At 42.7% G+C, this 27352-nt stretch overlaps 1 protein-coding gene across 4 annotated transcripts in view; it reads left to right on the top strand.

The window, feature by feature from the left end:
• Positions 1-27352, top strand: part of SPTBN1 (spectrin beta, non-erythrocytic 1) — a 136248-nt gene that overhangs the window by 81230 nt on the left and 27666 nt on the right. For all 4 annotated transcript variants that reach the window (XM_075147816.1, XM_075147815.1, XM_075147817.1 and 1 more), the window contains 16 exons: positions 60-211; positions 5414-5587; positions 6870-6961; positions 8104-8184; positions 8992-9107; positions 10139-10251; positions 10878-11065; positions 12073-12190; positions 13571-13729; positions 14339-14641; positions 15450-15603; positions 16334-17204; positions 17350-17487; positions 18123-18879; positions 19138-19340; positions 25161-25251. In XM_075147816.1, the coding sequence (XP_075003917.1) occupies positions 60-211; positions 5414-5587; positions 6870-6961; positions 8104-8184; positions 8992-9107; positions 10139-10251; positions 10878-11065; positions 12073-12190; positions 13571-13729; positions 14339-14641; positions 15450-15603; positions 16334-17204; positions 17350-17487; positions 18123-18879; positions 19138-19340; positions 25161-25251 (3710 nt within the window). The remainder of the gene's footprint in view (positions 1-59; positions 212-5413; positions 5588-6869; positions 6962-8103; positions 8185-8991; positions 9108-10138; positions 10252-10877; positions 11066-12072; positions 12191-13570; positions 13730-14338; positions 14642-15449; positions 15604-16333; positions 17205-17349; positions 17488-18122; positions 18880-19137; positions 19341-25160; positions 25252-27352) is intronic.

The raw sequence follows: 27352 nt of genomic DNA, 5'->3' as shown, positions 1-27352 counted from the left end.
TCATGTAGGTATGTGAACTGTGATTTATTTTGAGTAACATTGTGTTGTTTTCCTAACAGATGAACGGGAGGCAGTTCAGAAGAAGACTTTCACAAAATGGGTAAATTCCCACTTGGCACGCGTATCATGCAGAATTACGGATTTGTACACTGACCTTCGCGATGGAAGGATGCTCATCAAACTTCTGGAAGTTCTTTCAGGAGAGAGACTTGTAAGTGTTTATTAATATTCATTGTGGGTTTCTTGTTTTGGTTTGGGGTGGTTTGTTGGTGAATCCTTGGCTCAACCGAAGTACAGCAAAACTGAGTACTGAGGGTTCAGCACTGCAAATGTCTTTTTACGTATTAAAGAAAAAAGAAGTAGTCTATTGCTTCAGCTGGATCCAGACATCATTAAAATATCTTCCTATTGGTTTCGGTAGGAATCAAAGGAAGTCTCCTTCAAAGGTTCCTTGCTGGTGAGATGCTGAGTGCTTCCAGCAGCATACTCCCTGCTCCTGAATCTGACAGGCGCAGAGCACTAAATGTTCTCCAGCCCCTTAGACCGTCTCGGTAACGGTGAATTAGATGTGCTGAGAAACGTTCCCGGGCACTGCGGCCAGCTGGCCCGTTTCTGTGCTAGTAAACACAGCCGCCGGATGCAGGTGGGTGCGTGCAGGCTGCCTGCCGGCCCGAGGCCTGGAACATCCCTGCTCCCTTCCCTGGGGCGTGCTGGGGGCTTGTGGAGGACAGCTGGCTGGAGAGGGCCAAGTCCAGCCTGGGAAGCATTGCAGCAGTTTTAGCCGTGGTGTTAATTGCACCCCGCCGCTCAGGAATGCTCCTGGGTGTGCTTGGTTTTACTAGGATAGATAGGGCTTGGATTTTTTTGGTTAGAGGGATATCTAAAATGAATTCAAATAAATGGGGCAAATTCTTTCTTTGGGTATGCGGAGAGAGCCCCCTTGGTACCAGCACAAGGGAGTGGTAAGAAAATCCCTGTAGTGAAAAATGCTGCTGCGTGACAGGAAAACCGGGTGTGAGGGAATGGCTGGGTATCAGTTCTTCCTTCAGTTCCTTAAATGATGGATATGCTCTTAACTACCTAATTTAAAGCAATCTTTTCAAAGAAATACGGGTCTTTAGCTAAGACCTAAGGCTACATGAGGATGCGACTGTGTAATCGCTTGTCATCAAGCACGCCTATTAATGGAAGCTCCATGGCTTAAGACTCTGGTTAAGGAATTGAACATATGGCCCACAGTATCTGTACAGTAAGGCAAGAGAGGGAGCTTTCTAAATGCATCTGTGAGGGTAAGGAAACTCGGACGTGCATAGAAGTACCCTCTGTGGATGAAGGCATTGTGTGGGTGGAGGTAACTAATCTCAATGTTTGTCAACTCCAGTTTGCTCAAAACATGTTTCTCTCTATGCCAAATCATTTACCTCAGTGAGGTATTAAGTTTGACGTGTTCGCTGCAGGTAGCAGATGTTATTCATACAGGAATAACTGAGGCCAGCATGCCCCATTATTCGAGGATTCAGACAGCAACCGTGCCACCTCTGTTTAAATCTTCATATCTGCCTGCCAAGATTTGACTTTCAGTGTCAAATAGCAGTGGTGAAGCTCAGGCCAGTCGTGTGACTCTTGCTGCGTGATTCATTCACATTTTTCACTCCAGGTTTTGAAAAATGCAAACAGAGCTTACGCAGCTGCTGGGGTGGGGAGGGCGCAGGAGCCACCCGGTGAGAATGCTGGATCTGCACTTGCATCATCGTTTGGGTATCGCATTGGCAGCTGCCTGCACCACCACAAATTCCTTTTGTAGCTTCGTTATCTCAGGATGGAGGACAGCAGTCTCTGTTTGAACAGTACATTCCACCACACCTTCCTCTGCAAACAAGAATACAGATAATGCAGTGCACTAAACCTTGAGACAATTACACACGCCAGAAATATTCCAGGAGGATTGGCACGTAGTATCCACTTGCTGATGTTCTCCAGCCTTTTGGAATTTATTTTAGCTGGTATTGGTTAGGTTCTGACATCTCCATGACACGCAAGCAGAAATCTAAAGGCAGTATCTTACGCAGAAAGCTTAAAATCAAGACGAGAAACATCAAGTGGTAAAGAAAGCAATAACCAAACGCAGAAACTAGCCTAGATAATTATTTTAATATGGTGTGTTTACTGAAGCGGTAGAACAAACAGGAATTGTTTTCTCGCTTTTGAAACTGGGATTCAGATTCTGGAGCTGGAGAAATATGCCTGTGGAGCAGAGTCTGGGATTTAGGATACTAGTCAGGGAAGCAGGACTGCTCTTTGCCCTCTGTAAGGCCTCCAGCCTCATCTGCACAAACCCTGCATTTTTCAAAAGCTGTTGTGATTTTTGATGATGAAAACCCAGAGTCCTGAAGGTGTATTGGAGAAACTCAAAACGGGAGCGTCCAATAAGGGCAACATCTACACTTCCCTGTCTTTGCTCGGCTTGATTCCTAATCCTAGTGTTTAGTCTAGACCTTACTGCATAAGGTCCTCTGTACAGCACAGTATTTGGAAAGAAAGTGATAGCATGGAATAGTCTCACTGAGCAAGGCAGAAAAGAATCCAGCCAGTATGAGAAGACAGTTTTGATTTTGTTTGCACACACTGTTAACCATCTTCTCCCAAACAGAAAAATAAAGCTGAGAATTGTTTTCAGCATAAAATGAAGCATTTAGCTCAGTTTCTTCCATAACTATATAAAGGATTAGTAAATTCCTTACAATTCCTGGATGCTCAAAGGTCAAACTGTTTAAGCAGATTCTCTGTAGTGAGTTCTGTCACGTTTTCTGTTGGAAAAGGGAATGTTTTTGATGTGCGTGTGAAGACTCTGCGTTTAGGTAAATACAATAAACGATGCATTCAGTGTGCTTTCTTTCTCTCTGGCTAATTCTGGATCTGTGCTAGCCCAGTGAAGATGAAAGTTGCGTTTCGCTATGTCTCATCTTGAGGCTGTGCAGGAGAGCGTGGCAAGCGCAGCCACACCTTGTACAATCCAGGCTCGGACGCCTCTTCCTCTGCTTGTGGCAGAACAGTAGGTTATAAACCGTATGGCCTGCCGGTGCGGAGGGACAGAAGAATGAACCTTCTGTTCTGGCCCAGCATTTTTTTTGGCCAGGTGATGCTGTCGTTGTCATCTATGCAGAAATTTGAAGTGTCTTTTCGGACCATTAATAAGTCATAGTTTGAACTGCCCTGGTTACACTGCTAATAAACTGTTACAGTCCCAACGGGGAATTTCTGAGCCAGAAAAGTGCACCTAGTGTGGAGCACTAGAAAAACATGTCAGCCTGCTCCCCCTCCACAGGGAGCAGTGTCCTGTTCAGGTTTACTGTGTGTGCTCTGCTGCTTCACGTGCAGTCATTGGGTTTGCGAGACAAAAAATCCTGCCAATAACGTGAAGGTTACATTTCTCGGATTCTTAATTGGAGAGTATGTCGTCGTACGGTGTGTGGGTGGGAGCAGGCGGTCTCAGGGACTAAATAAAACATCTATCGTGAATGGCATTAACTCTGTCACCTTGGTGCTGTTGCTTCCGAAAGCAGAAAAAGAGCTTTTAAAACCATTTTCTGCTCAATAACTTGAGGCATTAGAGGCAGTGCAGTTACTGCTTAGGTAAGTGAGAAGGGCTGCGTTAAGGCAGGGGGACAGAGTCAGGTCTGCCCCTGCTGCTTAGAAATGGCTGCTGTCGCAGTGTCCTTCCTGGGCTTTGGGAGGATCATCGTAAAAGGGAGCACACCTTGTAGGAGCCGATCTCGGGCTCTCAGGTGTGGCAGTGGGCTGGAGCCGGGCAGCTGCCGGGCGCAGCCTCGCCTCCGCCTTCCCCCGCAGCTGGGCGCTCCCTCTCCCGCCCTGGGAACAGCCTTCCTACCTGTATTTTGCAAGATTAAATTAAACCTGTGGTCCAGCTTGTCGTGCTCCTGGGTGACTGATGGTACCAGCAAAAGGATGGATCCGGGATCGTCCCTGCTGATAGCGAGGGGTCTCCAGTTGGTTTCAGCCAACCACGTAACCTCACTCACGCTGTGGCTCTTCAGCCTATACTGGCAGCATTTGGGGCGTATGGTATGTGCATAGGGTGTACATGCAATTTGTGCCTCTTCGGAGGGACTTCTATACCCAAAAGCAGTGTCAGGTTCCTGGAAATTTTCGCCCTTGCTAGGAGTTGTGGGTTGACTTTCTCTGCATCGTCACCCGGCCTCTGGAGGAGAACCGTGCTAACTGAAAGCTGAAGTGAAACTAATGACCTTGGGGGTTTACATGTCCTGAAGGGCACCTTTCTAGCAAGCGTTTCATCTTTATGACACACTTACACAGGCTGCTGTTTCTAGGGACCGTAATATGGCTCCGGCTGAAACTTTTCCCCTTGAATGGCAGTCTGAGGCGAGGATTTTGCCTGAGCTATTTCCATGGCCAGTTAATTACGTTCACTGCAGAAAACAAGGAAATTACGTCAATTAGTAGTTTGGCTGAGTACATTTGGTGACATCTCGGTGAGCACTGAACAGGCTATTCAGCTGTAATCCTTACCTGCAGAACAAAGTTGCTTTAATTTTATTCAGTTTTACAGCAGACTTCTACATGCTGTTAATATATCCATGGCTTTTTTCATTTGCACTGGGCCTTCGCAAAATTGTGTTACATTGGTGTGGCTGATTTTTTTATTATTGTTTTTATTTTCTTTTCCTATGAAGAAATTGTTTGGAATAAATGTCTTCTGTTATTTCCATACTATTTATCCTACTTCACCTGAAAGTAGGATGCAAGAAAGCAATGACATCTCTTTCCTGAGGAGTTTTACTGAGTAGCTTACAGTCCAAATCTGAGCTGCCTTTTTGAAGAGTGTGTATCTGTATTTACAGATACTCTCTGGAGCATTCATTACCTATTCCTTCTATTGTGTGTGTATGCCAGTTATCAGTTTGTTTCATACCTTTATCTTTGCAGAATCTTCTTTTTGAGTGTGGAAGAACTTGTACTGGAGAAAAAAAGCATCTTGGGAAAATGTAACAGGTGTGGCATGAACTTAACAAAATAATTTATCTTCTAGCTAATGAATGAGTACACTGGACAGAAAGAATGAAGGAAGAAAGCAGGCAAAATAGTTTGAAAGGCAGATGTGAAATGGGTGCCCAGTGTGTGCGGCTCAGGTCTAGGACGCTGGCATTTCCACCACGGGTTTGACACGTGCTACCATTATCCTTGTGTAAATGCGCTGTAAGATGCAAGGAGCGGTTTTGTCCATTGAATTTGAAGAACAAAAGCACAGAGTGTTGCTGGCTGGGAGTGCACAACATGGTGACTCACCTGCCTGGACGGAAGAGTTAACAAGCACTTTGTTTTTTTCCTTCCATCTACAGTAATACATGTTTTTCTTCTCCCTTTTACCTTCTAGCCTAAACCAACTAAGGGAAGGATGCGCATCCATTGCCTGGAGAATGTTGATAAAGCCCTCCAGTTCCTGAAAGAGCAAAGAGTGCACTTAGAAAACATGGGATCTCATGATATTGTGGATGGGAATCACAGGCTGACACTTGGCCTTATTTGGACCATTATTCTGAGATTCCAGGTAGAGATGTATACATACACCGATATACACACGTTTGAGTTTTCCACACTTGTTTGTGATGTACTTCATTGTGCTTTTTAAGAGTGGAGTGCTCCCAGGCCCTCCGAGACGCTGGGAGTGAAAAGTGCTTAGCATCTGGCAGGACATGCTCCAGAGCTAAGCGGAGAGGATAAATTAGTCTTGATGGTGCTGCTGATCTGTAGTGGCAGCCAATGGGAGTTTCCTGTGTGGAGAGTCATATGGTTTTATTTCTAAATTACTAATAAATACGAAGTTCCAGTCATAGACCTGTACATTCTTGCAGACCTAGGGGGAAATGCTACCCTCAGCTGCTCTTCACCTCGGTGGTGATTATCATTAACCTGGCTGACTTTGCACTGAAGCGGATTAAGGGTGCCCACAAGAATTGTTTTAGTGTCCCAGCTAAAGGCTGAGGTTTCTTGTTTTCCGGCGAGTTGCACATTGGTCTTTGCCCTCAGTTAAAAAAGGCTGGAAAGTCTTTTTGCGGAAAGGATGATAAATTTATGTAATAAATATATAATTTATAATAAACAACATAGTAATAAATATTCAACAAATTTAACATTCTCTTAATTTTGGTGTTGCTCAGTGTTTTTCTAACATGGAAGTGTCTGCCTGGCTTTCAGTGACAGCAGTGGAACTTTGCTGAAGCTACAATACTCTTTTTAAAAAGCAGTGAACTATATCCATAAAATCAGATATATTTGTCCATATAAAGTAAAAAGTGTTTTCCTTTTTTTTCCACCTTTTTTTCTTTTTCCTCTTTTTAAAAACTGGATAACAGCCTAGAATCTGGAATATACAGTTGTGATGCTGCTAAGGGCAAACACTGTTTCCTCTAAGCTTGAAGTTCCGAAGTTGTTTGCTCCTGTGAAACTCCTGGTTAGCTTTTGCCTGTGGATCCCCTCTCGAGGACCCCTACGTGCTGCACCCCCTCGGCTCCACCTCGCAGGGTGAAACCATAATGCTGTATAGGGCAGGGTTTGCCGTGACAGTTGGAAATAAATTTTCTCATGAAATTTAAACTGTTTTGTCGATGGACTAAACAAAGAGTAATCCTCCAGTAAAACAAGGGCAGATGAAGCCTTCTTTTGACATGAGCGCTCTTAAATGAGGAAAAGCATTCACCTACTTCCACCCTGCCTGGCATTGTAGATTTCCTTTGTTACTTGTATTCTGACATAATTCCTTTCATCTTTTCGAAAAAGACAAACAATGTGTTTTCTCAGAGAAATTTTTAAAACTTCTATGTTAATTTTAGATCCAAGATATCAGTGTTGAAACTGAGGACAACAAGGAGAAGAAATCTGCTAAAGATGCTTTGCTTTTGTGGTGCCAGATGAAGACAGCTGGGTGAGTGTGGATTAAGTGATTATCTCTAAAGCTCTTACAGCATTTTGAGTTTTCATTGAAATAATTTTAAACGGGCAAACACATATCTCTCCTTAAGTGGATTCAAACAAGAGAAGTGAACTGATGTTTACAAGTCTGAAAATTCTGAATTTATTATGTTAATGCTGTGTGATGAACATACCAATCTGATAGTTCATGAATATATAGTAATCTTTGTCACGCTGTTCTGAAGAAATAATGATGCTTCAGATGTTTGCCACCAACTTTTCCCTCTTTCCATATGTATGGAAATCTTTCCAAAATGTCTTTCTCTGACAGTAACCTTCTTGCATAATTAAATATCCATTTGTAGAGATTCAGTATGTTTCCCCCGTGAAACTTGGATGTCCCTGCGATGACCTGGGGCACTTCAGCATTATTCTAGTGGTACTTCATCTTCTCCTTCCAAGAACTCTTATGAAAGTGGTTTGTGAGCAGCCTGAAATTTTTGGAGACTTGCAGAATACCCAGATGACCAACAAATTAATTTTGCATCTGTGTGCCCATGGGGCACAAAGGTGGCTATCGTATGTGCTTTGTTTAAAAGTCAGACAGTGACTAGGGTCAGTCCTTGAAGATGCCCTTCAGCATCAATTTCAAGGACAGCAGACAATTTCAAGGAAAACTTAATGTATCGCTGCTCCTGTGACACCTGCAGCCATCAGGTTTTACTCCCCTCTGTTCCTGCTCTTCTCTTGAACTTGGTATTTTGAGTACCTGAAAATATTTCTTTGCCAGCAGCTAAATGAGGAGCAGGCCTTAGACTTGCAGGGATTTGAAACCTCACAGGCTGCAGGTTGGGCAGCAAGTAACAAAATTGTAGCTTCAAGTGATTACTTCGAAGTTCATTTAGAGTCTTTCTCTGGAACGCATATCAATTCTGCGGGGTTTACAAGAGTAAACGAGGTGCCCTTACCTCTAGTGTCAGTCTCCGATTAGAGAACAGTCATGATGACAGATTGTCCATCGTGGGGTGGTAATATCCCACCCTTAGGTGTACAATAAACGTGTCACTCCTGCAACCAGCTTTTGGCGACGGAGTGTGCAGAGCTGCAGCGGGGATGCTGTATTGACTGCGCTCTCTTTGGTTTTTGTTCTGTCAGTTACCCCAACGTCAACATTCACAACTTTACAACGAGCTGGAGGGACGGGATGGCTTTCAATGCACTAATACATAAGCACAGGTATGTGTGGGTAAATGTCTTTATGGATTTTGAAAGCTTGGACTGTTGCAGCATGCACTGGGTTTTGCAGTTACCTTGCAGCTTGATTTTAAAATCTGTGGAGAGGAGAAAGTTGAAGAATTGCTGAGAGTTTTACAGCAACTTGCCTTGCTTTAGAGCTTTACAGCTCTTGCGGTCACTGTGAGCTCATCTGGGCAACAGCTTCTCACATGACAAGTCAAAACAGGTTGCGTTTGGTTTCAAGAGAATAAATGATGCACGTGATTGTTTTGGTTTGTGACTGACCAGGTGGGAAGAAAAGTTTTTGTGCCTCATTGAGTAACCGATCATCGGGTCTGATCGCCTAGAATTCGGGGGCGGGAGGGGAACACGACACACAAGAGCAGCCTCGGGTGGAGAGAAATCCCTGCGCAGGGATGGCAGAATCTGGTGCTAGACTTTGAGATGGCTGGGGATGCTGCTCGTTGGCACGCTCAGGTGAAGTTATCGGGACGGCTTGCACACTTAGATGGACGTGAGGAGAGACTGTGTGACCACAACTTTGTTCCTTTCTTTTCCAGGTCACCTTTATCCCTGGTAAACTATCTTCCATTTTTTGCCGTGGGCTAGGTTCTGCCATGGCACGTGCTAGGCGTTGCCTCAATCCTTTAATACTGCCGTTGAAATGCACAGGGCTACTGGGCAAGCAAAACCTTGGCAGCTTGAGGGGCCAGGTTTTCTGAGGATTGCAGATTTTAGTTCATTTGTTCGTTTGAGGGTGGCTGCACTGTGCTTTGGGAAATCTAAAGAATTTTCCATCCTGTCTAGGCCTGATCTGATTGATTTTGACAAGCTGAAGAAATCAAATGCACACTACAATCTGCAGAATGCTTTTAACCTTGCAGAGCAACACCTTGGTCTTACTAAGCTCCTGGACCCCGAGGGTAAGAATTCCTGCAGTTTCAGCACTTCACAGCTCTTTGTAGGCTCTTTTCTCGCACCCCTCCTTGTTGCAGGGCACAGCTTTGTGATAGCTTTTCGTGTTAAAGAGAAGCTGGATGCTGCTGGCTCATCTGGTGATACAACCAGAGAGGGAAGGAGAGAATGCAAGATGTCTCCTGCAGAGGACTGAGCAGCGGTAGCACAAGAGCCCTTAATCCTGTGTTTATTTTCCCCATCTGACAAGACCACGGGACTGGCCATGCATACATAAAATCATTCCAGTTAGAGGCATCCTTCTGATCTGCTCTGAGAAACACTTTCTGAGAGCTGGAAGATGAGTGATGTGGATTTCAGGAAATAGTTAGCAGCTTCTTTCGCAGACTGTCAGTGAGTTTTAGCCTGTGCTTTCATGAAAGTGTGCATGCTCATGCGTATTGGAAGGTGTGCTCGCAATGCTAGGACAAGCAACTTTCTTGTCACAGGGCGAATAGAGGCTGTGTGTTTGGGCGAGTTTCTTCTTGCTTATTTTCCAGTGCCTCAGAATTGCTGCAGGAAAGGAAATAATTTGTTTTCCACCTGTATCTCTCAGATTTGCCTGGACAGACATACAATTAGATTTGAATTCCTCTCTCCAAATACTGATACAGCATCGAAGTTCTCAATTAACAGTAGTTCTGTCAACTCACACAGACGCTAGAGAAGTTATTTGGCCGTGCACAAGCTGTGGCGAAGTCTGGAGCCTGACTCCAAAGGCCCTAGCCCACAGACACGTGCTTTAACCACAGTCCACACCAAGACAACGAGATAAAGGAGCACTTCGCAGTGATAGAGTTCAAAGCTGTACACCACCAAGTAATGCAGAACCAGTCCAAAGCTGCTGAATTTGTTTCCGATTAGGACATAAATCTTAGGAGCTGAACTGCCACTGAACCCATCTCTCTGACTCTTAAATGCATCCTTGTTGCATTATTAGCTTTGTTGTTTTAACCCATGCGCCCTCAGTATGCTAAGACAACTCTTGTTTGGTTTGCAGATATCAGTGTTGATCATCCTGATGAAAAGTCAATCATCACCTATGTGGTGACATATTACCACTACTTCTCCAAGATGAAAGCTTTAGCTGTTGAAGGAAAACGTATTGGAAAGGTTTGCAAGTTCAAACTGTAAATTGTTATAAAGCACTTCAAATATTTGATTTTTTTGTTTTCCTCTTGGGTGTTAGTTTTTTAAAAGTCCACTGTATGGTAGTTTTCAGTTTTGCTTTTGAATGTATTTTGAATGTTAAATATTCCCATATGACTGTGAGGGATAGTTAATTTCCAGCTGACTCGTATTAGAAAACATCTGGCCGGTGTTTTATTTTTGCTTGTTAACTTTGCATCATTGCTGCTTTTCCTTTCTCATTAACTGCTCCTCACCCTCTGGGTCCTCTGTCTCTTCTGGAGCCCAGAAAAGTCCCTCATTTAAAAACTGTGCAGTCATTCTCTGCCCTTTGGCGAAACTGCCCCCATCTTTTCAGCTGGCAGACTGAACATGAATCCTTTTGTCAGTCTCAGCTCTGCCCCTCTATTGCTGTGGGATCATGGGAATTCACTGCTGAAAAATGCAAAGCCCTCATTCCTCAGAGATCCCAGCCCCTGTGGCGCTCAGGAGTGAGTGGTCTGATTCATAAGTCAAGTCTCTCAACAGCTTCTTTTATGTAGCTCGTTGGATTTAAATGACTGAAGAGCACTGCCCTTGTTATTGATGTTATGTTGTGCTGCTTGTTGCAGGTGCTTGACAATGCCATTGAAACGGAGAAAATGATTGAAAAATACGAATCGCTGGCCTCCGACCTTCTTGAGTGGATTGAGCAAACCATTATCATCCTCAACAATCGCAAATTTGCAAACTCGCTAGTTGGTGTGCAACAGCAGCTACAGGCATTCAACACTTACCGCACAGTAGAGAAACCACCCAAGTAATTTTAATCTTAAAGCTTAAAACAACAGTGGTCTTATTTTGTTTAGTCAGTCATTGATTTTTTTAAAAACAAACACATCCAAGTAATTTTAATCTTGGCTTAAGAATTTATTTTTCTGACAAACCCAGGTATCATATTTCTGATTGGCACTCATCATTATTACTCGGGGCTTGTTTGCTTTATGCTATTCAATGTGCAGATAGTAACAACAACAACAATAAAAAATGTGTCCTGGAAGAGTCCTGGAAGCTGTTGCTTCACTGAGATGCCTGCCTTGTAATATGAGTGGTAATAGCATGCCATGTTAGTATAGTAATATCACCAGTCATGCTTGCTAGCAGAGTATAATACCAAAAGAATCTTACTGCTTATCCAAAATCAAGAGGAAGTGTGTCTGGCTTTCTAAAACATAGTTGTGCTTACTAGAACTGATATATCCAAAACTGTGCAGCTTATTTGTGGAAAGTTTCTTTTAGCATTATGATATCAGATCTGTTTATTATTTTTGTCTAATACAAATTCTAGTGGATAATAATCACAATCCAAAACATTACAGCGTATCCAGACATCTTCTAAAATTGCAGTCTGTTCCCTAGTACCTATGCAGTTTGTTTATTTCCCAGGCATACAACTCAGGGAAAACAGTGGGAAGAGTTTATTGACTGCAGTGGGCTTTAAATAAAACTTCCATTTCTTGAGTTGATAGAGTAAACTAGGGCAGCGCACGTAGTAGAATAAAAAAAATGCAGTCTTCTGACCCCCAAGGGGGTTTAAATCTAAACAGACAGATAACTGAATTCTGTGAAGTTTCTTTTGCTGTTTGACCCAACTGGTTCCAGGAGATGTGTGGGCTATTTCAATTGCTTCCAGCTTTCACACAAGATGGAGGTGTTTATCTGAATGCTCCATTCATAATGTCAATATTTTAAGGAAGTGCTTTAGTAATACCTTAGTAGCAATGAAAGCTTTATTTTAACTCAATTCTTTTGCAAAATTTTGTTTAGATTTACAGAAAAAGGAAACCTAGAAGTGCTGCTTTTTACCATCCAAAGCAAAATGAGAGCCAACAATCAGAAAGTATACATGCCAAGGGAGGGTAAACTCATCTCTGACATTAACAAGGTAAAGTGAGCCAGCTCCTCCTGCACGACTCAGGATTTTGTTGTTTTCCTCTCAGTATACTGGGAAGATACGTTTGCTATCTCCAGCCTTGATGTGGGGGACCGTAAGGGATGGGAGGGGTGGGGTGACCTTTTCTTATAGCTCGGACTCACTAATCTGAATTGAGTCCCTGGGTGTCCTCAGCGTCTGTAAGATCTGCACTGGAAAAATGTTCAGTCATTCTGTGCAGTTGGTTGTGGATCTAGTCGCCCTGCCTTGCTTCTCCGGGGTCCTGGCTATTAGAGTTAATCAACAGAAAGTAGCAACAATACCGAGGTATTGCAGCCCTCCCCATTTGCCCCGCTGCCCGCAGTGTGGGAGTGAAGGAAGCGCCGTGACCGATCTTGTGGGTTCCCCCTCAGGGTTTATGCAGCTATTCTTTATGCTGGTGCAGCTGGCAGAACGGCAGCAGAGCTGACAAGCTCTCTCAAGGATAACAAACAACTTAAAACTGTGAGCTTTCCTCGTTTGTGTTTGATCATGCTTGGCATTCCCAGAGCAGCTGTTGTGGGTGTCTGTGACCTCGGTCTGCGTCCTAGAGAGCCATAAACTGCACAGCTCTCCTGTTTGCATTAAGCCCCTGTGCCTGTGAATGCCTAAAATACTTGGGTTTCAGGCAGTTTCACATCTGTTAGGATTTAGAAGAATCTAGGGTAGTTTGTGTTTAATTGTGGGTATTTTTGTTGTTTGTAAGAAGATCTGAAAGGTGATTAGCTGGCTTTCAGTATGCTTCTAAGACTTTATTTTTGTAATATTAATGTCATGCATGTGAATAACTTTTGGCTTTGAGGGGAAAAAAGGACTTGTATGCACCAAAAGTAACCAAATTCTGCAGTTGTTTTCTTTTCCAAAGTGGATATAGTAAAGAACAACAATTGTATGTTGATTTTAGAGGTGAGAGGGCATGAATCTCTAATTCTCATTTCCTAAAGGAGGAAGATAAAATCCACTTACTTGGGAATAGTGCTCAGAAGATTTTTTTTTTTTTAAACAAATACTCTCGTACACATCCAAGACAGGTGGTTTGCTTAGGCTTTATTGGAGGCAAAACTCCAATGAACTCGAGAAAATGCATCTGAGATAAACAAGTCCTACACCCCTTGCTCAGAAAATGAATGAATGAATTGAGAAAAAATTTTAAGTCATGCGCTTATATTAGCAGACAAGGTGTAAGGCCAGCCAATACAAGCTAGATTTATTGGCATATAAATAAATCAGCCAGTTTTGTGAAACTTGGCAGTAGTGACTTCAGTCCTGATTTCATGCAAAGAAGATGCGATTTATCATAATCCTATAAGAATGTGTGTTTAGAAGACGCATGTTTTTTCTCCACGTCTTCAGGCCTGGGAAAGACTGGAAAAAGCTGAACATGAAAGAGAACTGGCACTGCGAAATGAGCTCATCAGACAAGAGAAACTGGAACAACTTGCACGCAGATTTGATCGCAAGGCAGCTATGAGAGAAACTTGGCTGAGTGAAAATCAACGTCTCGTTTCTCAGGTGCTGCTTCAGAAATTGTCTGTGTGACTGATTCCCATGAGTAATTATAGGACACAGTTCTTGCAAAGACAATATTTCCTCCCCTATGCCTCATATTTTACTGAATCTATGTATATTCATATTTGTTGTATGTGTATGCAAATCTATATTTAGTGTATAGTGTATGTTCTGTATGTCCTATCTTTAATGCGTTTGGGATATTCCTTCCTTGAATCTATCAGTCTGTACTCAGGAGATATTGATGTGGAAATATCTACCCACGGTCAAGATTTTGTTTATCTGAATAGTTTGGTCAATTCAGTAGAATTAGTCCAGGAATTAATTTTATTTTTTAATATTAGAGATGACTTTAAAAAAATCCAAACCCCCAGCTTAATCCTGATGGCTACCATGATTCTTCCCCCAAAGGTACTAAATGATGTCCCAGATTTTATCAGTGGTTCTCTGGTTATCAGAGGTATCTCTGATTTTATTAAAGACAACTTTTCAGAGCATTTTGAGATCCCAGATTTGCTAACAAGAGTATTCTGCACAATCAGAAATCATGTTACGAGCAGTAGGGCTTTTCTCCTCAGCAGCCTTTACTGAAGCAGCTCTCTGTCTTTACAGGATAATTTTGGCTTTGACCTTCCAGCAGTAGAGGCCGCAACAAAAAAGCATGAGGCCATTGAAACAGACATTGCAGCATACGAAGAACGAGTCCAGGCCGTGGTTGCGGTTGCGAAGGAGCTGGAGACTGAAAATTACCATGATATCAAACGCATTACTGCGAGAAAGGACAACGTTATACGCCTATGGGAATATCTCCTGGAGCTGCTCAGGGCACGGAGACAGCGGCTGGAGATGAATCTTGGTCTGCAAAAGATTTTCCAGGAAATGCTGTACATTATGGATTGGATGGATGAGATGAAGGTAGGTGTTAGCCATTTGAGAACATACGCCAAATACGCTGGAGAGGTGTAGATGTCCTTTTTTGTAAGATTTTAAGATTCATTGTGCCTGTCTGGTTTAATAGACAAATGCAGAAGATCCACATTCAAGAGCAGTGAACAAATTCCTTATACCTCATGATGATTTTTAAAAAATGAAGGTTAAAAACAAGTAACGAAAATGAACAAGTTAGCTTCTATAAAAAGCTACTTTTCAGCTTCATGCCTTTCATGGCTTTGGTCACAGTGCTTGGGTAAGGATGTCGATTTTGGTGAAAGGGAATTAAACAATCTCTCTTCATCACAATTTACATGGGGAACAAGTCACCTCTTCACCTCTGTGCTTTAAAAAGCATGAATTTCTTCCTGTCTCTTCTCCTGGGATCTGGGAAGGGAAAGGACCATGACTTTGTCCTTGTCCATCCGCCAGCAGAACTTGGAAGCTGTTGGAGGAAAGATGGATGTGTGTAGCTCCGTGGCAGCTCGCAGTACCTGGACCAAGTGCTTTTCATTGGTCCTGCCAAGCTAACTTAGCTTCTCATCATCCTAGACTTAAAACTGCATTAAAGAGCAGTCAAGTTCTTCATGGTTGCCAGTGATTTTAAAAATACTGGCTCAAATTCATATCAGCCATGTCTCTACACATTTGAAATAGCTCTCCTCATAGGCCTGGTGTTTCTCAGGACTTCAGTTAATGTAACAACAGAGAACAGTGTAATGCCTGGAGTCATTAAGAAGCAAACAGTTTATGGCCTTCAGCCCATTTTACTTGTCTTTTACATTTTGATCAGGTGCTTCTGTTGTCTCAAGACTATGGCAAACATTTGTTAGGAGTTGAAGACCTGTTGCAGAAACATGCTCTCGTGGAAGCTGACATTGCTATTCAGGCTGAGAGAGTGAGAGGGGTCAATGCATCTGCTCAGAAGTTTGCCACTGATGGAGAAGGTAACTAGCAGCCAGCACGTCCTTCTTTGTCTTAATTACATATGAGGTTATCTGTAAGCCTCATTAGTTCTGCAAGGCGCGTTAGGTAAAATTCAGCACCAGAATAAGAGAATCCAGCTTCATTTGTTCCTTCTTTACTGACTGTGTCAATGATGAATTTGTCCAGGTAGCTACTCAAGAGCTCATTGTGGCATTGTGTTTTGCATGGGAGGTCATGCTCCTAACCAGCAGCTGCTGTAACTTTGTAGTAGTCACCATTAATTCCCCGTTCTGTGTTTCAGATGCAAACAATACAAATTACTGGACCCAGTCTGATATTGTCCCAATTTAGGCTAAATAAAAGCAATTCCACTAAACCAGTGTCATTAACTAGAGTAAATGATGTTCATTTTGTGCAGTTGTGTTGTATGAAGCTGGTATAAATCTGGAGTAGTGAATTTTGTTTCACTGAAAACAGTAATGAATATCTTTCCTTCCGTTTTGTTCTTTTTTTGTTTGGTTGGTTTTGGGGTTTTTTTTGTCTTTATGCGAAGAACAGTATTTTCTGATCTGTGTTATTGTGTAGTGGAGCTTGAATAGTTCACACTCATTTTCAGGAGACTAACTATGAATTCTTTTATGTAAACTTCATAGATGGAATAAACAGGGATTAAGAACTCCGTGTATGCCCCAGCTGTAGAGATGAAAATGAATCAATCCAAGTTGTAATGTACGCTCTCTATCTGAACAGGTTACAAACCGTGTGACCCGCAAGTTATCAGGGACCGCGTCGCTCACATGGAGTTCTGTTACCAAGAGCTATGCCAGCTCGCAGCCGAGCGCCGGGCCCGCTTGGAGGAGTCCCGGCGCCTCTGGAAGTTCTTCTGGGAAATGGCTGAAGAAGAGGGTTGGATCAGGGAGAAGGAACAGATCCTGTCATCTGATGACTATGGGAAGGACCTAACCAGTGTCGTCCGTCTCTTGAGTAAACATAAGGCGTTTGAAGATGAAATGAGTGGTCGTAGTGGCCACTTTCAGCAGGCGATAAAAGAAGGTGAAGACATGATTGCGGAGGAGCATTTTGGGTCTGAGAAAATCAGAGAAAGAATTAAGGATATCCGGGAGCAGTGGGCTAACTTGGAACAGTTATCTGCCATTAGGAAGAAGCGTCTGGAGGAAGCCTCTCTCCTTCACCAGTTCCAGGCTGACGCTGATGACATTGATGCATGGATGTTGGACATCCTCAAAATTGTCTCCAGCAATGATGTTGGCCACGATGAATATTCCACTCAGTCCTTGGTCAAGAAACACAAAGATGTGGCTGAAGAGATTGCAAGCTACCGGCCAACCATTGACTCGCTTCACGAACAAGCAAAGGCTCTACCGCAGGAACACGCCGGATCTCCAGATGTGCAAGGCAGATTGTCCGGAATAGAGGAAAGATACAAAGAGGTTGCTGAGCTGACTCGGCTGCGTAAACAGGCCTTGCAGGATACCCTTGCTCTTTATAAAATGTTCAGTGAGGCAGATGCTTGTGAGCTTTGGATTGACGAAAAGGAGAAGTGGCTGAATAACATGCAGATTCCAGAGAAGCTGGAGGACCTGGAAGTGATCCAGCACAGGTGAGAATCCCTTTACCAGGAAGTTTGGGGAATGCTGGGTGGAAGTTTTTTTTACACCAGCTACCTTTCTCAGCTTGCCTGCGGCTCAGATAGAGACTAATGCCTGTGTGATCTTTTTTTGTTTGTTTTTTTCCCCCCGCTCCAGATTTGAAAGCTTAGAACCAGAAATGAACAATCAGGCATCCCGTGTTGCAGTAGTGAACCAAATCGCTAGACAGCTAATGCACAGCGGCCATCCAAGTGAGAAGGAGATCAAAGCACAGCAAGATAAACTCAACACAAGGTAAGTGAAGGGTTCATGCTCATGAACATGACACTGGCTGAAGCAAGTACAGTGGGGTTATTTGTGTTTCTTATACGTGTTTTTTAAGATATTCTGATACTGTTACCTGAAGTATCTTCAAGGTAGGCCTTTAAAGCTTCAGAAGGAAAAAGAGCTGCGTCTTTCAAATGTTTGATTAACAGATGGAGTTTTGCTATTGGCTTCATTCAGGTCCCGAGTGTATCAGTACCTTGATTTGAGAGGTGGAAGTTTACTGTAATGAATATTATGATAAAAAAGAAACCAATATAATTTCGTGTAAACGCACTCATTTTTTGGCTTCAAAATAAACCGAGAGAGTACATTTAGTGTGAAAATTAGATTTAACTAGCAATTTTTCACTTGAGGAAAAATTATGCTTTTAAGGACTCAGTGTTGCTGGTACTTGTCATATTTTAATATACGCCATAGCTTGCTTAATGGTTGTTTCGCTAAAACTATTGATATGGGAAGGACTGAAAAAAAACATGGTTAGGTTATTTCATGGCTTACCAAGCTAATGTGAGCAACTGCTCACTCAGCGATGTTGCCGCATCCTTTTCCCTTATTATACTCAAATCTCAATTTCTCTGCTTTTCTCTCCTCACAAATTTCAGATGGAGCCAGTTCAGAGAACTGGTAGATAGGAAGAAGGATGCTCTGCTCTCTGCTCTGAGTATCCAGAACTACCATCTTGAATGTAATGAAACCAAATCCTGGATCAGGGAAAAGACCAAAGTGATCGAATCCACGCAAGACCTGGGTAATGATCTAGCTGGAGTGATGGCCCTGCAGAGGAAGCTGACCGGCATGGAACGTGACCTGGTAGCCATTGAAGCCAAGCTAAGCGACCTGCAAAAAGAGGCAGAAAAGTTGGAATCAGAGCATCCTGACCAGGCACAGGCTATCCTTTCACGGCTCGCAGAAATCAACGATGTATGGGAAGAAATGAAGACCACCCTCAAGAACCGGGAAGAGTCCCTTGGAGAGGCAAGCAAACTGCAGCAGTTCCTGAGAGATCTGGATGACTTCCAGTCTTGGCTATCCAGAACGCAGACTGCAATTGCATCCGAAGATATGCCAAACACACTGACAGAGGCTGAGAAGCTGCTCACTCAACATGAGAATATTAAGAATGAGATCAACAATTATGAGGAAGATTATCAGAAAATGAGGGACATGGGTGAGATGGTGACGCAAGGGCAAACCGATGCTCAGTACATGTTCTTACGCCAGCGCCTACAGGCTTTGGACACTGGATGGAATGAGCTTCACAAAATGTGGGAGAACAGGCAAAATCTCCTTTCCCAGTCTCATGCCTACCAGCTGTTTCTCAGAGATACCAAGCAAGCAGAAGCATTTCTTAATAACCAGGCAAGTGGTCAAGATATACCTTACTTTATTTCTACAGGTTGGCACCATATACTTCAAGCAATTAACAGACAAGATAATGTGGCAGGAGAGCTACAAACAGATAAATTGCCCTTTTTTAACTATAATTTGCTTTTTGTATTTTACTGCTAACTGTTCTTGGGAGATGTTTCTTTTCATATGTGGTGAATCTGTTGTTGGAGCAGACAGCATAGCTTGAGTGTAATACTTTTATCTCTCTGTTTTGTGCTTTAATCACAGGAGTATGTTTTGGCGCACACGGAAATGCCCACTACCTTGGAAGGAGCAGAAGCTGCTATTAAAAAACAAGAGGATTTCATGACCACGATGGATGCCAATGAAGAAAAGATCAATGCAGTTGTAGAGACTGGCAGGAGGCTAGTTAGTGATGGGAACATTAACTCTGATAAAATCCAGGAGAAAGTGGACTCTATTGATGACAGGTAAGGTCAGAATGATGGCAGAATGTAGCTGTTCATACTTTAATTTTGTTCTCTGAGAGGTGACCTTTTACCAGAATCCAAAGGCAAAGTAACATGTTAGAAAACGTCTGTTGCAGACTGTTTTTTTTTTTTTGTCCTGTGGAAAAATAGGAACTGTAATGTTTCAAAAATGTGCTGGGCTAATCTTAATTAAATATTACCTCTCCCATTTTCTGCAGACTTACTAGGTAATGAGCTCACTACCCAGAATTTGGCTATAATGAGTATTGCTATATAATTCTTGGAGTATTAACAGACTTGGTATTATGGTGGGAGCTGTAGCAGTTAGCTATACCTTGTTGCACAAGTCTTAGTTTCCTCTGCTACCTCCTAGCTGATTTAATTATAATAATGTATTCCTGTCCTTCCTCTGAGGAAGGAATGTGGCTCTTCAAGAGTGTAATTGGCATTGTATCTACCCCACCCGCTTGGCTTTGATCGCCTTTTCCAACTTGTCTGGCCCTTCTGAAATCAGATTAGGAAGCATTGGTACAAATGTGTCTTTCATCCTAGAACAAGTCTTTTGCTTTGTCTCTTTAGCTGTGGCATGGATGCTATAGAACGTTAAGAGTTTCTTTTCTTTGAAAACCAAATGTTTGGTTTTGATGGCGATGATTCATGGTTCTTTCTGCTTTTGGTTTGAATAATAGTGAAGTCTTTCAAGGCGCTTTTCAATCATGAGTATCAGAACACAGCAGTAAGCTCATACAGAACTTTTATGTCTAATGTTACTGACAACCCTTCTATCAGACTTGCATCCTCCCACAGCCGGTAAGCTCAGAGTTATTTAGGTGCCTTCATCTCCAAGGAGAAACTGAACTGAAGCAGTTCAGAAAATGTTGTGCCTTTCCTGTTTTGGCAAACACGTCCCACTGTGTATGCACCCACTTTAGCTGTGGCTCGTGGCTTTAAGAAAGGCGGATATTCCTGTTCCCAGAGCTTGCTGAGGGCCTCTGAGCCCTCTGACAACCTAACCCCAAGGATACCTCACGTTTTCATTGTCTCTCTAACCAGCTCGACTCTCTTTAGATCCCAAAGAGAATCTGCAAAGGCTGGGCAGAGGAGATGATATGAAAGCAATCAAGGTGAAATCTGGGAAATTAATTTTCCTTATTCACCCTCTCTGACTTTCAATGTCCTCTGCTGTAAGTTTTCCCATCCACTTATGAAAGCAGGAGGACTTGATCCTGGCCTTCTGCTCAGGTGTCTTCTTTCTGTAACTTCTGGAATATTAAAAGATAGCATCCAAGGATACAGTAGGAAATGGTCAGCTGCTTCTTGCAGCGCTTTCTGAGGTGGCTGGAGTGGGAGACAGCTTCAGCCTCTGTCCTGTGTGCTCTGCAGAGAGGTGCCTGCTGCCCCGGCTGTGGTGCTCTGGTGACTCTTTCCCCCCAGTGCAGCTACTCCTCTGTGTCCCCTTTGTCCTGTGGCACCCCAGCTGGCCCCCCGAGCTGTCCTGGCTGTGGGACGTGTGCTGGAGTTCCTACTCTGAATGGCAGGCAAGTCCTAGAGACTGCATTTTCTTAAGCCCGCTGTTTTCCAACGTGTTTCCTCAATTCCAAAGCTATTTATGCAGAGCACTGCAAAAACCATCCGGTGCACTGCTATTCAGGAAATCCGTGTGATTGCTCTCTGAGTCTGTAAGGCTGATAAGCCTCAAGAACAAAGCCTTAGGGCTGGGTGTAGTGGGAGTGGTGGCAAAGGAAGCCTCTTTGGTTTTACAAAAAATTGCTCTCCCAACCAAGCTCCACCTGGATGTATAACAAAAGACCAAAACAAACAAGTTCAAATATGTGCAGTGGCTCCATACTTCCCATATGGAGCTCTTTGTAGTTTTTAGTATTGTTAATAGTGTTTTTTACAGTCATGCTTTCAAGCTATTCCAGAGGAGACCCCACTGTCCATTGGTACAGCAGACAGACCCCGCCCTGAAACGGTTACCATCTAAATAGACATGGTAGGCATCAGGCTAAGGAAGGAGAGGAGAGTGCAGAAGCAGAGCGGAGCTGTGCAATAGGAGATAAACACTTCAGCATAATATTTTAGTGCAGTTCACGGGGAAGAATAAATGGGAATAAGGACATGGAGAAAGGGTGAGAGAAGGAGAAGATGCGTTTGAATAAAGCTGTCACTAGCTAGCTTTTCCAGGTAGGAAAGAAGCTGGTCTCTGCAGTGCAACTGTCCCTGCTTTGGTGACTTCTGCTGCTGTTTCTGCCAGCCGGAGGGGAAGCATTTTCTCCTCCATTTTCTGTTGGAAGAGTGTAAGGGGACTGCCCTAGTCTGCATGCCTACACACGGCCTTTCTGATTCTGCAAATGAGATTTAGTTTAAAGACAGTGGCAGATCTGACTCAGATTGTGATCTGGGTCTGTTTTTCATCAACTTATGTATTTGTGCAACTTTTGCTCAACAGAGAAGAAATTTTTGTTCTTGGCCATTCGGAAAGGAGAGTGCCTCTTGTTTGCTGGAACAACTAAAGCTCAAACTGCCTTGCATATATCTCAGTATTCTTAGCAGGCAGTTGCATTCACGCTATGTGTAAGATTTATTATTCCTGCACAGGCTTTGAAACCCACAGGCTTACAGTTAAACCACAAGTGATTTTGTCAGTTTTCGGCATTGTTAGCATTCTCAGGGCCCTCTGGGGAGACAGCATGGGAACATTGTGGCAAATTTTGGTGCTCTGCCTTTGGATTAATTTGAGTCAGACACCTCCTTGTGCTGAACGGATCTCATTTTCCTGTTTTAGATTCTTCATAGTGTTGCCACAGAAGGAAGATGCCCCCATGTTTTAACTGACTGTGGTACATTCCCTATCCCCTCTTTTATCATGTAGGTCTGCCTTAGCTTGGACATTTGGATCTGAGGTTGCCTCTTCAGTATATGCATAGGGAGGCCCTCTTTTAATGCAGCCCTAGACACTGCTGTGGTGTAAGTCGTATATGTGATTATTTATGTGAGCAGGCAGATGAATTCAAAGTTATTCTAAATAATTAGAGTCTGCAGAGCAAACTCTTTTGTGCAAGTGTGGGATCTTCTTCCACAAACTATTTTAGCAAATTAGTAAGAATCAGTCATTGGCAACGTTAAGTGTGAGAGGGTCTGAGTTTCTGGCCCTTCTCTGCCGTGCGTGTCTCAGAAGAGCAGGATTTTAATAGTTACGACTGCAAACAGCAGTTGAACAGTAAGCTGTGCGCTTTTCTCCACCCTCGGTGATGGCCGAGTGCTTGTAGCCTTCAGCAGAGCTGCAGTCCAGCCTGTCCACCACCCCGACGTGCCCGGCTGGCTCAGCTGGGGCCTCTGCACACACGGCCAGGGAAGCAGGGTGACCAGGCAGCCTCCTTAACACCACACTCTTCTAGTATCTGGATAAAAATTTGTATTACGAAGGGTTCTGTTCTCCCTCTGTCTGCCTGTTTATTCTACCTAAAGCCCTTCTGATGTACTGGTAGTAGAGGGTAGGAGAAGCTTTCTGGTGGCAGGGGTAGTTACGCACAGAAAACTCTAAAATCTCTGTCATTGGAGCTTTTAAAGAATTTAAGGAAACATGAACAAGGAATTAATAATGTTTAGATATAGCCAGTCTGGGGCAGGAGAACAGACTAAATGACTTCTTAAGGCCCTGTATTCCCATAAAAAATAACATCAATTCTATGATGAAAATACAGGAATTCCTGCCTGTTCCAGTGGTGTCCATCTTCAAAATACTACTACCACATCTTCAAGTATCTACAGTTCAGCCCTGTTCTTCTTCAGAGGATACTCATCTTTCAGTCTCATTCCAGGTCATCTTGGACAACCAACCAACCTTTTACAGTTAAATAGCTCTAAGTTACAGCTCTAAGCGCCAAAGTTCGTATTTGTTATGCCGAGGACAAAAAAAAAAAAGCAGCTATGTCATCATTTGTTTGCTATCCCTGCATGGTTTCCCTTCAAAGTTCTTGAAGTTAGTGTTTCCAACACTCTCTGGGAGATATTTTTGTTAGTTTTTTAAACTCAAGTTTTCTCAGCATAAGAACTTCTCTCCTTACTCTTAACTCTATTCAAGTAAGTGTCATGAAAATTCTCCTTTTCATTTCATGACTTGTGTCCTCTCCAGAATACATGAGTCTATAATGTAATCTAGCCTTAAATCTATGAAATCATCATGATAAAATCGCCCAAGCAATTCCTTCCTTCATTTTAGCAACCTGAGTAATGCACTGATTTGCCCAGGCATATAAAAAGCAGCCAAGAAAGAGTGGAATCAAACCCAATGATGTTAGCTATGTTACAGAGATTTTTTCCTAAGGCACAATTTGTGTCCTTTCCTTTGTGCTTTCTCAGATAACACCTGTCAAAACTTCAAGATTACCTGGGCTTGGACTCCAGCCTCTTGCTTTGATGGTTACATATGTCTTGCCATCTGATCTGTAAATCAATTTTCTTGACCTACAGCTATACAGATGCTGCTTGCCTGGTTATTCAGAGGAAGCTGTTGAGACAAAAGAGAAGCAATTTGTAGTCCTGTAAAGGGTTTTCTCCTATTCCTCTGCCTACAGACCTTTTGCTTTTATGTACAAGTATCCCTAAGTATTCCTTGTGTTTCTGAAGTCACTAAATTCGTGCCAGAGAGCTTGCTCTGGTAACTTATTGTAGATCAGGAGAAGTGGTATCTTAATCCAGTTGTTGTCATCAACATGTAATTTATGGTCTTCTAGAATATCATGAGTCTCTGGAGATTTGCACTAACACGGATTTATTTAGCTGTTGCCATTATGTGCTGAGATAATCTTATAAATTGCCACCCTTTAAAATGATTTCCAACTCTATATCCCTATTTATCTTAGATTATTACAAAGGGCAGCCGTATTTCACTTTAAGACCTTGTACAGTGAAATAGGAACAAATCTAACACAATGAGCAGTAAATAAAAATTATCTTCTTTATTCCGCCTCCTCCATCTACATTGCCATATAAATAATGAAAGTACTGAAGGACAGGGATAACTACTGCAAATTAAGCATTAGTTAAAAACATGTTCAGAGATACCTTGGGAATCAGCTCTTCAGGCACCATGTCCATTTGGAGAACCCACGAAGACCTTTGGGACTGCCAGCATGACTCATCCTTCAAGGGGCAAACAGTTATGAATTAAAAATAGGTCTTCTAGACTAACCTTTTCTTCTGTCTACTCTTAAATGCTCTGAAAAATATGTTCCAATGTGCATAAAGCTTCTATTTGCAGAAACACACGGGTGTGTTGCATGCATTGTTTATTAAATACAGCGTTTGGAAGGTTATATAAACCATTTATATAAACCACTACAGCTTTGTTCAGGAGCAGAAGGTGCTGAGCTATAGCAAAGGTGTATGATAACAGCATTACAGCAAGTAGACACTTTGCAAGAGCCACATAACAGGCAAGCTTATTGTTGCAATTTTGCAGATAGTTTTCTTATGTTTTTGGCAAACATAAACTTTCTGAACTTTCCTGTGGTCTTCAAATTAGTGGGCCAAATTCTGTACATAACACTTGTGAAACCCTGCTGACTTCAAAATTTTCCCTGTGTATTTAACTGGTCACAAAAACAAGTAGATGCTGAACTTAAGAAAGCACATTAAATAACACATGCATATCTGAGCTTCAAAAATGTCCTTCATTTGAAAGGCAGTAAAAGACACATACCACATACTTACTCAATACCTGTATCACAGAGAGGCTACAGAAACGAACAAATGACAGTTTTGCATGAAATGCCTATTTCAAGGTTTTTTCTCTGCTGTTATTTTTTTGACTAGACATAGGAAGAACCGTGAAGCAGCCAGTGAACTTCTGATGAGACTGAAAGATAACAGGGATCTTCAAAAGTTTCTTCAGGATTGTCAAGAGGTAAATTACGTCCTTTCACTTTTATCGCTAAAAGCTGCATCCTGCAGAAGAGCATTCTTACCCCATATTTTATGAGGACTGGAATACTCAGCATTTTGCAGTCAAGTCTTCCAGTAATATTTAGTGTGGAGTAAACAATTCAAAAAAAACCCTGCCCAAAACCCTGCAAAAAATTAATCTATTTGGGTTTTTTTTCTCATGAACTGAATTTCCTTTTGTCATCTAAGTTAAAGACAGGGAAAATTGCCAAAAGCAGCGACGATTTTCTGCTGTGGTATAAATTAATCATGTGGAATCTGGTGGGATTAGCACTGAACACAATAAGAATTTTGTCTACAGCTCTATATAGGTATGTGGTCTGGTGCAGGAGATTTCAAGTGATTTCTACAAAACATTAGTCAGAAGAATAGGAGGTTAGGAATAAGAGGGGAGCAGGATTAAACTGGATAATTTTTAATGTGTTATTTATCTGATAGTGTTTAAAATTGTTGAGTACTGTAACATTTGAAAAAAGAAATCCTTTCCAGATTTTCTAGTGACTTACATGGACTGTTTACACTGAAGGCAACATTTTAAAGTTAGGAATAATCTTGTTCCTAGCATGAAGAATTAATCAAGCAATTTTCAGGTTATTTCATGCAGTGCTGACACATATTAAAGCGCCTTGCCTGTGATGTGCATTAAAAACTACCTATCCTTATCTGAAGCCTGGAAAGAGAGCTGACTATGACAAAGCTGTGCTTTTAAATTCAAGAGTCAGTACATTAGCTGCACATCTTATCCAGCTCCAAGAGACTGGAAGTCACTGCAGTGTGTCTGAGTGGAATTGCCCACAGCTGAGATTTAGTACAAGAAACAAACAAAATGACGATCATAAACTGGGCAAATGATGTTTACTGCTTGGTTGCCTAGATGCAGTCTGTTTTCCTGCATTGCGTAAGCTAACCATGAACTTGGCTTAAATTGCTCCTTCCTTGGTAAAGGAAGTAAAAACATGACAGATTAGCAAAAATTCTGCTGTCATTAGCAGCAACTTCTTCCTTCCTCTGTAACATCTCTGGTACAAAACTCCCCCTGGCTCTTGGAGCTCTTCTAGCCTCTGTGTCAATGCAGTTGTGTTCCCTAGGATCTGTTTTTTCCCCTATATCATTGAAAGAAAAAGGAAAACATAAAAGCTCTAGTGTCTGGCTGCCTGAATGCCTTTCCTCTTGATTGTTTCTCTCCAGCCACTACAGCATGGATGTCTCGACTGTACGTTTCAAAGACAGAACTTACAATACCCAAATGTTACAAATTTCTCCAATCCTTTTTGAGAGGACATTAGGCTTGACGATAATTGCATGGTTGTTTTCTGAGAAGACAGCCATAATGAGACTTAGAATTTGCATTAGTGTGATTACAAAGCGCCTGCTGATACCTCTGTTGGGCTGGAGGGATTGTGTGATGGAGCACCACTGTGCTGCGGGTTGAAGGGAGTACCTCGCCCTTTGCTTTTTCGTTAGCCCTGACCGTGACGCTGAGAATTGTTAGAAAACAGATTTGAACCAGTCTCCGTTTCACCTGGCAATGATCCTTCGGCCTTCCTGCCCGCCGCCTTAGGGACGGTTTCCCACCCGCCTGTAACTTGAGGAAAGGAAGAGTGCTTTTTTCTGCAGCGTGCTCCTTCCCCAGGGCAGCCACTTTCCTCGTCGGTCACTCGGTGCTGAAGCATTGTTGTAAAGGTGGCCTCCTGCCCCTCGCTCCTTCCTGCCTCCGACTCGCAGGCGAGGCAGCGAGCAGGGTCAGTGGTGCTCGGGGAGGTGGCAGGGTAATGCTCGTAACAGCAGCTCGGCGATGATAAACCTTCCCTCCGGGTCACAGAGGAGGGAAAGCACAGCAGATCCTCTTCTGTTCGTAGTCTGGTACACCGTCACAGGTTAATCCTGGGGTGTTGCTTTTTCTGTCTGTTTCTCGGATTCATAAATATGAATGTGTTAAATAAATTTGCTGAGTGAATGAACTAAAGAGTGACAGCAGAAAATCCTGAGAAGAGGAGATGTGATAAATTTTGCCATTTAGTTTTCTTTGACTTCCTGCTCTTTCACAGCTCACCTTCGACAAG

The sequence above is a fragment of the Calonectris borealis genome, chromosome 3 (assembly GCF_964195595.1).
Source record: "Calonectris borealis chromosome 3, bCalBor7.hap1.2, whole genome shotgun sequence".
NCBI lineage: Eukaryota > Metazoa > Chordata > Aves > Procellariiformes > Procellariidae > Calonectris > Calonectris borealis.
The sequence above is the reverse complement of the archived record's forward strand: the minus strand, read 5'-3'. Positions and strand labels throughout refer to the sequence as shown.